The sequence below is a fragment of the Geotrypetes seraphini genome, chromosome 11 (genome assembly GCF_902459505.1).
Source record: "Geotrypetes seraphini chromosome 11, aGeoSer1.1, whole genome shotgun sequence".
NCBI classification, from domain to species: domain Eukaryota; kingdom Metazoa; phylum Chordata; class Amphibia; order Gymnophiona; family Dermophiidae; genus Geotrypetes; species Geotrypetes seraphini.
In genome coordinates this window covers 4,396,804-4,410,906 of record NC_047094.1, presented here as the reverse complement: position 1 = coordinate 4,410,906, position 14,103 = coordinate 4,396,804, and the positions used below count along the sequence as shown (strand labels likewise).

At 41.0% G+C, this 14,103-nt stretch overlaps 1 protein-coding gene across 6 annotated transcripts in view; it reads left to right on the top strand.

The window, feature by feature from the left end:
* Positions 1 to 14,103, top strand: part of TSC2 (TSC complex subunit 2) — a 99,632-nt gene that overhangs the window by 41,935 nt on the left and 43,594 nt on the right. For all 6 annotated transcript variants that reach the window (XM_033962970.1, XM_033962969.1, XM_033962967.1 and 3 more), the window contains exons 19-25: positions 4,077 to 4,233; positions 5,903 to 6,025; positions 6,288 to 6,422; positions 6,929 to 7,118; positions 9,095 to 9,188; positions 11,779 to 11,881; positions 12,159 to 12,253. In XM_033962970.1, the coding sequence (XP_033818861.1) occupies positions 4,077 to 4,233; positions 5,903 to 6,025; positions 6,288 to 6,422; positions 6,929 to 7,118; positions 9,095 to 9,188; positions 11,779 to 11,881; positions 12,159 to 12,253 (897 nt within the window). The remainder of the gene's footprint in view (positions 1 to 4,076; positions 4,234 to 5,902; positions 6,026 to 6,287; positions 6,423 to 6,928; positions 7,119 to 9,094; positions 9,189 to 11,778; positions 11,882 to 12,158; positions 12,254 to 14,103) is intronic.

Below are 14,103 nucleotides of genomic sequence, written 5' to 3'. Positions count from 1 at the left end.
TTGACGTTGAACTCCTAACAAGGAAACAATCAGTAAGACGATTAGAAAGAATCTGGAAAAAAACGGGAAAACTGTCAAACAACTGGAGATCCAACATAAAACTCTACAAACAACAGATAAAACTTAAAACTTTTTACTCATCCAAAATTAACTCATCCAATACTAGCTCAAAAGGAGCCAATACAAAAGAACTGTTCAACATAGTTACAAATTTATTTGACACCACACGCCACATTCAACCCATGCATAATACCAAACTACCCTCAGCAAATGATCTAGCACAACATTTCGACTCAAAAATCAAAAACCTAAGAAATAACTACTTGACAATTGTTGCATACGAACATCAATCAAATTTACCTACCAGGAACATATCAATAATATCGTTAAAAGTTGCTTTTATCGCCTACGGTTAATCCGGTCAATGTCTAAATATCTAGAGGCAAAATCGCTAAACATTTTAGTCCATTCCCTCATAATTTCAAAATTAGATTACTGTAATTCATTGTATTTAAACATAACACATAAGGAACAAAGGCGACTACAAATTATACAAAATATCGCCATTAAATTCATCACGGGAAGAAATACGACCACGTAACGCCTTATCTAATAAACTCACATTGGTTACCTATTAACCAAAGAATAACATACAAAATAGCTCTACTAGTATTTAAAACAACAACTACCAATGAACCACAGTTCATTGATCGCCTTCTAATTCCACAAACCTCAAATCGTTCTCTCCGATCTAATACACAAAATCTATTAATGGTCCCCTCATTAAAAACAATAGGAACGAGACGCCATGACATCTTCTCAGTTAAGGCACCGCTTGTTTGGAATACCCTTCCTTTGTATATTAGAAATACTAAAGATCTTAGCTTATTTAAAAATAATTTAAAAACATTCCTCTTTAAAGCTGCATTTAACCTCTAAATTCTTATCATTTCATGTAAATTTTAATTCCAGAATTTTTGTACCCAAATCCTAATGTTCTTAACCTCCCCCCTCCAACCCTCTTTTTCTCCGCACTAGGAATCAAAATTTTGTAACTTTTTTCCTCACGTTCTCTCCACCTTACTCCAGTTTTGTAGTATTCGTCAGTATTGTCAGTCAGAAATTGCCCTGTGTTATTTATTGTAGAAATTTTATTAATATTTTTAATGTTTTACTCCAATTGTACATTTTATGTAATTCGCTTAGAAATATTAAGCGAACCATCAAATTTAAATAAAACTTGAAACTTGAAACTTGATATACAAAGAAATGAAATACCAGCGGACATGATCTGGAGCTCCTTCCACAATTTAGATTGGAATAACTACATCAAATTATATAGCAAATACTCTAAATCATATTGTGTCCTGGACTCATGTCCCCCAGAGATTATGAAAGCAGCTCCACTAGATTTTAAATGATCTCTATTGAATTATCTAACCAATGGAAAATTCCTCACCAATAATGGTCATATTATAATAACCCTAATCCTAAAAAAATTGTAAAGAATCAGAAACATCAATAACCAACTATAGACCAGTAGCATTTATTCCATTTATGGTAAAAATCATGGAAGGATTGGTACACACCCAACTAATAGAATATCTCGACCAATTCTCTCTTCTGCACAAAACTCAATCTGGTTTTAGACCTCTGTTTAGCACTGAGACAGTAATTGCGGCTATTCTGGACAACTTGCGTTACTTGTTCAGTAAGGGCCTCAACGCCCTAATCATGCAATTTGACATAAGTTCTGCCTTTGATTTGGTGGCCCATGGAAAACTGTTACAATGCCTAGATGCAATTGGAATCGGAGGAGAGGTACTGAACTAGTTTCGAGGTTTCCTTATATCACGACCTACCAAGTCTGTTTTAATCACGATCTCTCTGACACATGGAGTAAGCCATCTGGCATGCCACAGGGATCACCACTATCCCCTTTGCTCTTCAATGTTTACATGTCCTCATTGGGTGCACAACTGTCCCAGCTGGGGATAAAACTATTTAGCTACGCTGACGACTTCACGATAATTATCCCATTCACCAACTTTGTCTTAGAAGTCACCCCCAAAGCAACAGAAGTTTTAAATCGGATGGAGCAATGGATGACCGAATTCAGACTAAAACTAAACTCAGAGAGAACAAAATTTTTCATAGCATCGCCACACCCACTTGACACTAAAGCACCAATGTGCATCAATAACCTTAGTTATCCCATTCAACCCACTATGAAGATATTGGGAGTACATTGGACCGGAGCCTGACCATGAAAGACCAGGTAGACTCCTTGATTAGAAAAGTCTTTCTCACCCTCTGGAAGCTTCGGTCCATCGGAGCTTACTTTGATGTCTCATCATTTCGAATTCTGGTACAATCTCTTATACCAAGTCAACTCGATTATTGTAACATCGCCTACTTGGCACTCCCCTAGAAGAATATGTGGTGATTGCAACTAGTAAAAAATGTAGCGGTTAGACTTCTTTGTGGACTGAAGAAGTAACACCTTCCGACTTCTACACTGGCTGCCGATGGAGGCACATGTGAAATTCAAGTTTGGTTGTTTTTGCTTCAAGGTACTTCATGGCTTAGCCCCTAAATATATAACAGACCTTTTCTCTTTCACAGCCAACAGACACAAGCGAAGCTCTCACCCGAACTTTGTTTCTCCACCGGTTAGAAGTTTTAAATTTAAATCATCGCCAGTATCTTTTCTCACATCAAGCAGCACTATGGAGTAAAGACCTAGAACAATTACTCGTGCCTGCTACCTATAGGGAATTCAGGAAACGCCTAAAAACACATCTGTTCCTGAAATACATAGGAAACCAACCTATACAATCTTAGTCCTCAACAAATGATCTCTAGAACTATCGATCAAAATCTGGGATCAAGTTAATCTAATGATGGAAAGTCATGTGGCATTGTCCTATGTTACGGTTATTTTTGGAATGTGTATGAGGACTAAATGCCAAATATCTGCAGCAAATAATAAACTTCTAATGATCCTTTCTGGTGTGGGGATCCAACAAATAACGTTTAATTAGAAAAACTGTTCCAGACTAAATTATAGTTTCTGGTGGAACTCTGTATGTCATTTATACAAAATGGAAAGGCTACTTGCAGTACAAAAGGGTCAATTTAAAAGGTTTCAGGATGTGTGGAGGCCATTAATAGAATATTATAATGATTAAGGTTAATTTAATGTTCTTTTTCCTTATATGATAATATGTAGTAATGGGGGGGAGGTGGTGGGGTTAGGATATTCTAAATAAATATCTGTATATTTTAAATGATTAATATATATAAGAAATATAATATGTATGTATGGTGGAAGGGGGAGGGGGTAAATATATTGGAAATATCTGGTTATGGAATTTCAAATGAGAATGTAATATGATTTATATTTACTGTACACTTGATGTATATGAAAAAATGAATAAAGAGTTGGAAAAAAAAAAAAGAACTATCGATCACTAAGTCTGTACTTTGTTAATTCCATTCAATCTGTAACATTTCTAATCATTGTAAACCGCATAGAACTTCACGGTCCTGCGGTATATAAATTATCTCAAGAAGCAGCTAAGAGTTTGCTGCTTCTCACCATCAAGTTTGGTGGAGCTCATGGGGGTGGGGGGAGAGGTACTGAACAATGGGATGGAGGGAAGAAGAGAGAAATAATGAACCTGGGGAGACGAGGGAGGAAAGGGAGAGAGATTGGATCTGGGGATGGGAGAGAGATTTTGTCCCTTGGGGGAAGGAATTTGTTATACTGGCTTTCTGTGGTTATACTTGGTGGTTTATACATTATATACAGGTAATTGTATACTTGGAGCGATGGAGGATTAAGTGACGTTCAGAGTCAGAAAGGGCTGCAGTGGGAAATAAAATTTAATTGCAATTAATCGCACATAGGTATTAATTAAAATGCAGCCCTAGCTTTTATTGCTAAAACTTTGGAGAAGTGAGCTGCTTAGTGTAGGATAATTGAGATTTTGGGATGGTGGTGGGGTGGGATTGTGGATATACCTGCTACTCTAAAGGATTTGCTCTAAGATGCTTACCTGTTCTGTGTCCAGTACTGAGCCTGAAAAGAGACCTTCAGAAAGGAAACCTCCTGGTGCCTTGTCTCCGCCCTGTGGGAGTCCCAGCGTCCCCTCGCAAGGCAGTGGACTGCGTCTGGCATCCTTACCATATTCGTCGGTGTTTGGTGTCCTCCTCCAGTGTCTGAAACAGGTATAAAGCTTCCTTGTGGTTCGGTATCCAATGCTGGAAAAAAGACGGGTTCCTAAACAGAAGGAGCTGTTTCTTTTATAAAATTGTCCCACCAAAGCTGCAGAAGTCATGGCTAAAATGTGTCCTGTTTCCACCAGTGGCCAACCCAGGTTCCAAATACCTGGCAGAAGTCCAAAGAGTAGCAACATTCCAGAGCTGAGATTGTGGTGTCATAATGCCTCATTCCACCAATGCCTAAGAGCCAGCCTCATCAGTGATGTCACAATGGCTTGACTGGCCTATACTTGGCTCACATAAGAGCTGTCATACTGGGATAGACCGAAGGTCCATCAAGCCCAGTATCCTGTTTCCAACAATGTCCAACCCAGGTCCCAAGTACCTAGCTAGATCCCAAGTAGTAAAACAGATTTTATGCTGCTTGTCTAAGGAATAAGCAATGGATTTCCACAAGCCATCTCAATAATGGCCTATGGATTTCTCTCTTAGGATATTATCCAAACATTTTTTAAACCCTGCTAAGCTAACTGATTTCACCACATTCTCCGGCAAAGAATTTGAGTTTATTATTTTCTCCACTTTGTTTTAAATCTACTACTTGGCTTCTTCACATGCTCTCTAGTCCTAGTATTTTTGGAAAGAGTAAACAAGCAATTCACATTACTCATTGCACTCCACTCGGTATTTTATAGGCCTCTATCATATCACCCTAGAGCTGACTCTTCTCCAAGCTGAAGAGCCCTAGTTGCTTTAGCCTTTCTTCATAAGGAAGTCATCCCATCCCTTTTATCATTTCTGTTGCCCTTCTCGTTCTCTTCTAATTCCACTACATCTCTTGAGATGCAGCGACCTTGTATCATTTTATGGTACGGCCATACCTCAAAAAAAACTTCATGTTTGTTTTCCATTCCTTTCCTGATAATTCCTAACATTCTATTTGCTTTCTTAGCAGCCGCCACACATTGAACTGAGGGTTTCATCATATCCTGAACAATGACACCTAGATCCTTTTCCTGGGCTGGGACTCTTAACACTGAACCCAGCATCACATAGATATAGTTTGGGTTCCTCTTTCCCACATGCATCACTTTGCACTTGCTCACATTAAACGTCATCTGCCATTTTGACAGATTCTTCAGACTAGCAGGGACAACAAAAACAAGAGGTCATTCAGAAAAACTGAGAGGGGACAGATTCAAAACGAATGCAAGGAAGTTTTTCTTCACGCAGAGGGTGGTGGACACCTGGAACACGCTTCCAAATGAGGTAATAGGACAGAGTACAATACTGGGTTTCAAAAAGGGACTGGATGACTTCCTGGAAGCGAAGGGGATTGCAGGGTATAGATAGAAGGTTACTCTACAGGACAGAAGCAAAAAGCGTTATGTGAGTTTTAGGGTAGGAGCACTATCAGGTCCTGGACCTGAGGGGCCGCCACGTGAGCGGACTGCCGGGCACGATGGACCTCCGGTCTGACCCGACAGAGGCAATTCTTATGTTCAGTCTTCCAATCTTGCAAATTTTTCACAATCCTCTTGCGATTTTAAGATCTTTCAACAATGTTGTGTCAATAGCAAATGTAATTTATCTCGCTATTAATTTTCATCTCTAAATCATTGGTTAAATGTGTGTTTATTGTGCTCTGTCTCTCCCTTCTCTCCTGACTTTGTAGGAAACTGACTGGAAGGTGTTGAAGCTGGTGCTCAGTAAACTGCCCGAATCGCTCCAATATAAAGTCCTGATCTTGACATCGCCCTGCGACATCGATCAGCTCTCTGCTTCGCTTTGTGCCATGGTAATAGCCCTTTAATTGCAATTGGCTTCACATGCTTCCTAAAATCCCAGATCTGCTGTAACTGAAGAGCCTTGTTCAGAGTGTGAAATAAACTTTATGGACAAATTTTAAAATGAAAATACCCCATGAGGTTAAAGTCCATTATGTAGTTTGGCATGGTGGTGGTGGTGGGGGAGAACCAGCACCCGTTTCTACTGGCTTGGTGTAGCTGGTCTGGCTTTATTGAGCTTGACTTTGTAACGTCACTAGATCTGTCTTGTAGCTTGGTGACCGGAAGATTGGCGAGCGGCTTCATAACACCCCAGATGGCTTCTCTCGGACAGACATACAGCTGGCCGTGGTTCCAGTCCTTACCGCTCTGACTTCCTATCACAAGTACCTGGACGTGACTAAACAGGTACAGTGATAAGACCTGCTCGTGGCCTGTTGCTCATTTGTCGTTAGACAGATTTACACATCCAGTTTACGTTTGTAACAGGAGTTTCCACCGTTCCATTTTGTGAGCAGAGAAAGCATGGAAGTGTGAATTTCAAAAGGCAGCTTTAAAACTACTTCTGGGACCAGTTTTGCTGTCCTGTAACAAACAGGGAAATTTCAATGTAGTGCAGGCTCAGCAAATCCTGGCAACATTCACATCTCTAACGGTGTAAAAATGAGCAAAGTGAGAACTTTCTCTAGGCGAGTGGTCTCTCTAGTGCTCACTTCCTTGAGTAATGGGGTTGGGCTTGGAGAGCCGCTGCTGGGTCAGGCCAGTGGTCCATCGTGCTCACGCGGCAGCCCTCTGCAATTCTTATGTCCAGTATAACAATAAAAGCCGGAGGCCTGCTTTACTAGACGAGCAATCCCAGCTAGCTGCCCCTCCTTTTCGTGGCCTGTTGAGTGACTGCTGCTTTCTCTCGACAGCGGGAGATGGTGCGCTGCCTGGAAATGGGGCTTATTTCTCGCTGTGCTAAGCAGTGTGTAGTGTCCTTGTCGCTGTGCATCGTAGAGATGCCTGAGATCCTGCTCAAGACGCTGCCTGTCCTCATTGTCAAGCTGACTCACATTTCTGCCACCGTCACGATGGCGATCCCAATGCTGGAGTTTCTTTCAAGTAAGATGAAGCTGCTTTTGATATCTGGAAACCTTTGCTCAAGATCACGATGCTGCTTTGCTTTGTATTAAGTTTTCAGGTTTGTAAGCATTATGGCCCGATTCTGTGGCTGCCGATCACATATGGCTCATGTGACAGTGGTAGGTACAGAATCAAGCCTCGGGCTAGAAATGTAGGCCCGGGTTTTCCTGGTCTGCATTTCTGGTGCCTACCTGTGATGTGACTTGTACTTCGTAGGTGTTTTAGGCTGCCTAATGCCATGCCCATGGTGGAGATTCTGGTGTGTGTGTGGGGGGGGGGGTGTTACTGAGCTGGGGTGCCTCCCAGCGCCAGTTTAAGAGCCCGGGCCTATATAAATAGTGCAGTTGTTTCTCTGTTTATACCTGGGCAATGGACAGCAAAGTGATTCGCTCCTGCTCTGAAGGAGCAACAGTGCGATTGGAACCAGTGTCTGAGCTGAGATGCAAATGGCAGATTCTACATTCCTTCTGTAGACCATTCAGCAGAGCTTGGTAGTGACCCCACTGCAGCACTGTGTCTCGGTAACACATGATCACTTGTGAGCAGCACACATGTGGCGTGTTGCTGTACCCCACTGGTGGTTATCCCATCTGAGTCATGCTCCCTTGGGACCCGTATCTGCAGTCTTGTCCCCTAGAGGGCGTAGTTTGCTTTTGAATAAGCTAGATTAATATTTCAGTCTGGCCTGTCTGGGGTTTGGACTTGGGAGAGGTGTTAGGGGGAGGAAGAGGGGGAGTTTCTGGAGGGGTATGGGGGAGAGGGTGGTAGGGCTGAGGTAAGGGGAATCTTGCTGTGGGGGAAGAGATAAGAAGTTGACTATGGTAGTATGTCAGTTCATTGGCAGGGGTGTCAAGTCCCTCAAGGGCCACAATCCAGTCGGGTTTTCAGGATTTCCCCAATGAATATGTATGAGATCTATTTGCATGCACTGCTTTCATTGTATGCTAATAGATCTCATGCAAATTCATTGGGGAAAACCCGACTGGGTTGCGGCCCTCGAGGAGGGACTTTGACACCCCTGTGTTATGGTATTCTGTCTTTTTTGGAGGTAGAGATGTGGGCGATTTGTTTCCCTTTCTAGGGGTTTATGTGACTGGCAATCTGTTGTAAGAGGTGGGGGATGTTTTATAGATTGTACGTATAAACAAAATTTGATGGCTTGGAATTTGCAGTATTTGTCGCATTACTTTCTGCCTGGTTGCAAGTGATTGTAATCTTTTTTTTTTTTTTTTTTTAATTGCACCACTGTCATCAATAAAAATTGTTTCAACTTAAAAAATGTATGTCCTGCACTATCCTAGAACTCTAGATGAATTACAATATCCCACACAATCAGAAGAACAAACAGTGCTTACTATATTTTTATAAATACTCCCCCCCTATCCATATTCATGGGGGTTAGGGGTGCAGCCCTCTCGCAAATAAGAACATTTCACGAATAACTTGAGGGCCGATTCTGAACCGCTGTAGTCTCGTGAGCCCACGGGAACTCGTGGCGGCCATATTTGTTTATGGCTCTGCATGAGGTAGGAGCATAGGAAAATCGCTCTTGCCCTGCTTCACTGCTAGACCACCAGGTTTTAAAAGTAAGATGTGACGAGATCTGGGAGGCCTTGTGACCAACTGAATTATGCATCCTAAACCCATGAACATGGAGGGGGAATGTATTTTATGTTAAGCATAATATTCAACAATAGACTGCAACACATACACCATTTAAATTCACATCCATTGTGCTCTGCTGATGATTTCTGCTCGATATTCCTTCCTTTTGCTATATCAGATTAACAGAATATCGTTCCTCTAATTTTTTTTTTTTTTTTTTTCATGTTGAAGGGGCAAAGTAATGAAATTCTTTGCCATTTGCCACTTTAGTTTAGTTTTGTAAGCCTTCACTACTCGTTAGAGATGTGTTAAATTGTATTGATCTGATTGGAATCCGTCCATTCTTTCAGCTCTGGTCAGACTCCCTCATCTCTACGGTAACTTCGCTGCCGAGCAATATGCCAGTGTGTTTGCCATTTCTCTGCCCTACACAAATCCCTCCAAGTAAGTTCAACAACTGCAGAGTGACTTGACTAATTCTCTCCGGAGGACTTTCACTCAACATACCCCAGCTTTCAAAGGGGTCGTATGCATGTGCGTACTTTACTTATCATGGGTAGAAAATACATACAGAGATTTGCTGCTTTTTTTTTTTTTCATGAACTTTTCTGGACTGGTTTTCCTTTTGCAGTTAATTCAGTTTGCTCGCAGTGGTATAAAACTATTAGTGATCTGGTTAAAAAAAAAAAAGCTTAAAAATGGTCTTTGGGATATTTGGAGCATTGAGATTAAGCATCGGATTTCAGCATCTCAATGGCCACAAATTTGGTCTTGGAGAATGAGATGTACAATGTCAGCGTCTATGAGGCAGACTTGGTTTTTTCTGTTACATAGAGCTTTTTGGACCCCAGTTAGATTACAAAAGTTAAATAGTTCTTTGTCTAATAGATGCTGGCATTGTAATATAGATCATCTTTTGTATTATTGTCCCCACATTTTAGCCTTTTGGAGCTCAATCTGGGATCAAATAAATTGTTTATTGGAAAATCATGTAGCGTTATCTTATGATACTGTGATATTTGGAATGTCTATGAGAAAAAAGAGTCAGATATCATCGTGTAATAATAAACTTTTATTGATCATGACAGGAGTTGCCATCCAACATATTACTAATAACTGGAAAGATCACAGTAGACTTAATTTTAATTTCTGGTGGAATTCGTTGTGTCACTTATATAGAATGGAAAGATCACTGGCGGTACAGAATGGAAAGTATAAAAGTTTTATAAAAATATGGGAGCCATTAACATCTTTTTGTCATGATTAAATGCCATTTTTCTATTAATTATACACCACTTAGTGATGAAAGAGGGGAAGGGTTTAATGGGAGGGTTTATGATCTTATAATGAATAATGGGCTTAGAGGGACGGTGAAGGGAGGTTTGCATTTATATTTATAAGATACAATGATAAGATGTTCAAGTGATCTAATTAATAGTGTTTATTATGATTCTTGTACACTTGATGAAAGTTTAAAAACGAATAAAGAATTTAAAAAAAAACCCAATTCGGTCTGCAGGTTTCCTCCCCTGACTGCCTCTAAGTTGTGCTTGTTCAAGATGTCTTGCTAGTTGGACTAGGGAAGGTATTCAGACAGTCCATTAGCCCAGGTAAAACTGTTTTCAGATGTCCCTCCAGACTGGCACAGACGAATGGATTAGGCACTTCTATCAGCAGGTGGAGACTGAGAATCCCCAATTTCTGAGTTGGCTATAAACCGGCTATGCCATCCCCCTTAGTCTATTCTAAGTCTGTGTGGTTCTAGTGTCAGAGCTAGGCCTTTTGACAGGGGGCGCAGTTTGTCGTCTTCCACAACAGGCCAAATTTTGGTTCTATTTATCATTTTAAAAAAGATCTTTTCAGGTGCTGAAAGCAGGGGGCCTGTGGTTTTTTGGCCTCGGGAGTGACGCATTTGGTGCCAGAGTCCCTATCCCTGTTTCTCCCACCTTCCTACATTGCTTAGTGGTGTCTCGGCATGGCCTCCTGTCTGAGATGCAAACTAGATTTGAAAAAAGTTATGTAACCTTACTACCGTCACTTATATGTATTGGTTGTATTTGGAGGACGTAGGAAAGACCAGGCAATGGATTAAAGATAACCGTAGCTTCAGCATATATTATGCGAGGTTGACCAATTTCTTCAGTCCTAAAAGCACATTCAACCAGGAATCGGGCAATAGACCGATTCTGCCTCAGGAAATTTATAAGGCAGGTACCTGGTCTTTGTTACTTTGCATAGCATTATAGACCGAAGGAGTGAACGCTTCAGGATGTGGCCTTTGAGGCAGGTGTTGACAAATTTTTGTCTGGTTCCCTTCTTAAATAAGTACTGCTTTGATAATATCCTGCACATCTGGACTACTCTGGAGGGATCATGCAGAAAGAAATGAGATCTTACCTGTTACTTTTTTTTTTCTTTTAATCCTTCCAGACGTGTCCAGAACTCACCTAGAACGGTTGGAGGGAATTTGAAGATAATCTGTTCAAATTTTTGCCTTATTCTAGTTTTTCTGTGTTGATTGTCCCTTAGTTTGGACTGGAAATTTGCATTACTAGTTTGTCAAGGAAAAACAGGCTCGCTGCACAGAATGCTTAAAAGGTGATGGCACAAAGCTTATGGTTCTCAAGTCTGTTTGCTGGCAGGAGACATCTGCAGTTAGTCTGGAGGGGCTCTAGGGAAGAATTAACTCCTTTTTTTTCCTTAGCGTATTTAATGTCCTTGACCAATACATCTGGTGCAGAGTATTGATTGTAAACCCATTGTGTGTCTGGGCCAGTCAAAATGCTCAGTAACCGTGAGTTTCCTATCTTCCAGTCGATGCATCTGATATGCGTGACTGATTCGAGCACCTGGCTGAGAATGAGGGAAACCTACTTGCAATACTCCTCTGGAAAATATGGTGATCTGATGCTTTTGAACATCTGGTGCAAAGCTTTAGCCACTGTTGTGGGTTAGGGAGCCAGATTTTAATAGGCTTTTTGGCGTTTCTTGACTTATGGCCTTCATGTTTTGTAATCTCCCCCTCTTTCTGTAGGTTTAACCAGTACATTGTGTGCTTAGCGCATCATGTGATCGCCATGTGGTTCATTCGCTGTCGTCTCCCGCTGCGCAGGGACTTCGTTCCATACATTACAAAGGTATGTGGTATAGAAAATTCACTCTGCAGGTAAGAAGCCAAGATAAAAATGGAGTATTTCCATAGCTGTGACACTGCGCCCTGCTGGTTGGGAAGTAGGAGGAGGTGGCAGGGACTTGGAAGGGGTTAATGCCCTCTAACTCTTGGCATTGTTTTGTTTTCTGTATGTTTTTCCCTACATTTTCTACATATGATGGGGAGTTATATAGTCGTTATGCTAAGGGAGGGGAGAATTAGAGAGATTTATATTCTTTAATATTTGGGATTCTATTTATCAGGGTTTGCGATCGAATGTCCTCATGACTTTTGACGATACCCCAGAGAAGGGCAGCTTCAGAGCCCGGAGCACCAGCCTCAATGAAAGACCAAAGAGGTAAATCTTTCCCCCTAAAATCTTTGTAAACCATATACTTGATCCTTTCCACACAGGGAGGAGAATTTTCTAACAAGATACTTACGCAGGGCCAGGCACAAGGGTGGGTATGTAATGCCATCATGAAAGCCGCAAGGTTCCAGCCGCTCAGAAGACGACGTAGGCTTGCGCATGTACTGGAGGACCTGTGAGCATGCTGCTGGAATAGATTTCCAAGTTCTAATTGGAAGATGCAAAATGAATCCCTGAAATTGCTTTTCAGATTCCTCTCCTTCCCAGGGGAAAGAGACTATTCTGTTCTAGAGATCAGGCCTTTATACAGGTTAAGCTGCTGATTTTGTTTAACTTTCTGAATTAAATTTTTTTTACAAATATACCAATGATGTACATTCTAAAATTTAAAATTAAACTAAAGTTACAGAGAGAGCTTTCTTGTAAAACTATTGCGAACAATCTTACAAGAAACTGTTGAGAGAGAAAGCCAGAGCAGAAAGAAGTACTACTTGTGTCTGCCCCTCGTAAGGCAAAACATCACTGAACTCGGCTGTCCTGCTTCTGATTTTTCCAAGAGAGTAATGGAGTGTTTTCTGGTCCACTTGGGGCTCCCTGGTCAAGCCTACTGGTTCAGATTCCATTATGGGCATCCTAGACCACACAGCTTCCATAGTAGAAATAACTTGTCTCTTAACAAACTCTGAATTAAAATTTGGCTCCATTACAACTGTTTTAACCCATTACTTCTAATTTGGTGCAAAGGGTTACTCTGTGTTTGGCTTGTAATTAGTTCACTGCATCAGAAGTAAGTGTCTAATGCCTGGTTTTAATGCAGTTATTACATGAGGGAACCAAAAACATTCCTACTTAAGTTTGCCTGTTCCTCAGGGATTGTGTTTACTGTCACTTATGTTTTGCCACTTTTTGCCTGAAAGCCTTCCCTTTCTAGGAGCTCTGGTTACCAGGGATAAATTACTGAAATGGTGCTAGAAAGGACTTGGCTTTTGCCACCTTTTAAAATTCTGGAGAAGAGATGGCTCAGGGGGCCATAACAATTACCATACTAGGACAGACCAAAAGGTCCATCGAGCCCAGTATCCCGAGGTTTATAAAATACCAAGTAGATGTGAATCGCTTGTTTACTCTTTCCAAAAATACCAGGACTAGAGGGCATGCGATGAAGCTACTACAGTAAGTAATAGATTTAAAACAAACCATAGAAAATATTTCTTCACTCAACAATTAATTAAACGCCGGAATTTGCTTGACTTCTCTGAAGGTGTGAATAAACATGTGGATAAAGGTGAGCCGGTTGATATAGTGTATCTAGATTTTCAGAAAGCTTTTTGATAAAGTTCTTCACGAGAGGCTCCTGAGAAAATTAAAGTCATGAGATAGGTGGCAAAGTTCAGTTGTGGATAAGGACTTGGTTATCAGATAGAAAACAGAGGGTAGGGTTAAATGGCTATTTTTCTCAATGGAGGAGAGTAAACAGTGGAGTGCCACAGGGGTCTGTACCGGGACCGGTGCTATTTAACTTATTTATGAATGATCTGGAAATTGGAACGATGAGCAAGGTGATTAAATTTGCAGATGACACTAAACTGTTCAAAGTTTGTTAAAACGCTTGCGGATTGTGAAAAATTGCAGGAAATTGGAAGACAGGATGTACAAATGGCAGATGAAATTTAGTGTGAACAAATGCAAAATGATGCACATTGGGAAGAATAACCTGAATCAGTTACCGGATGCTAGGGTCCACCTTGGGGGTTAGCGCCCAAGAAAAGGATCTGGGTATCATTGTAGACAATATGATGAAACCTTAGCTCAATATGCGGTGGCAGCCTAAAAAGCAA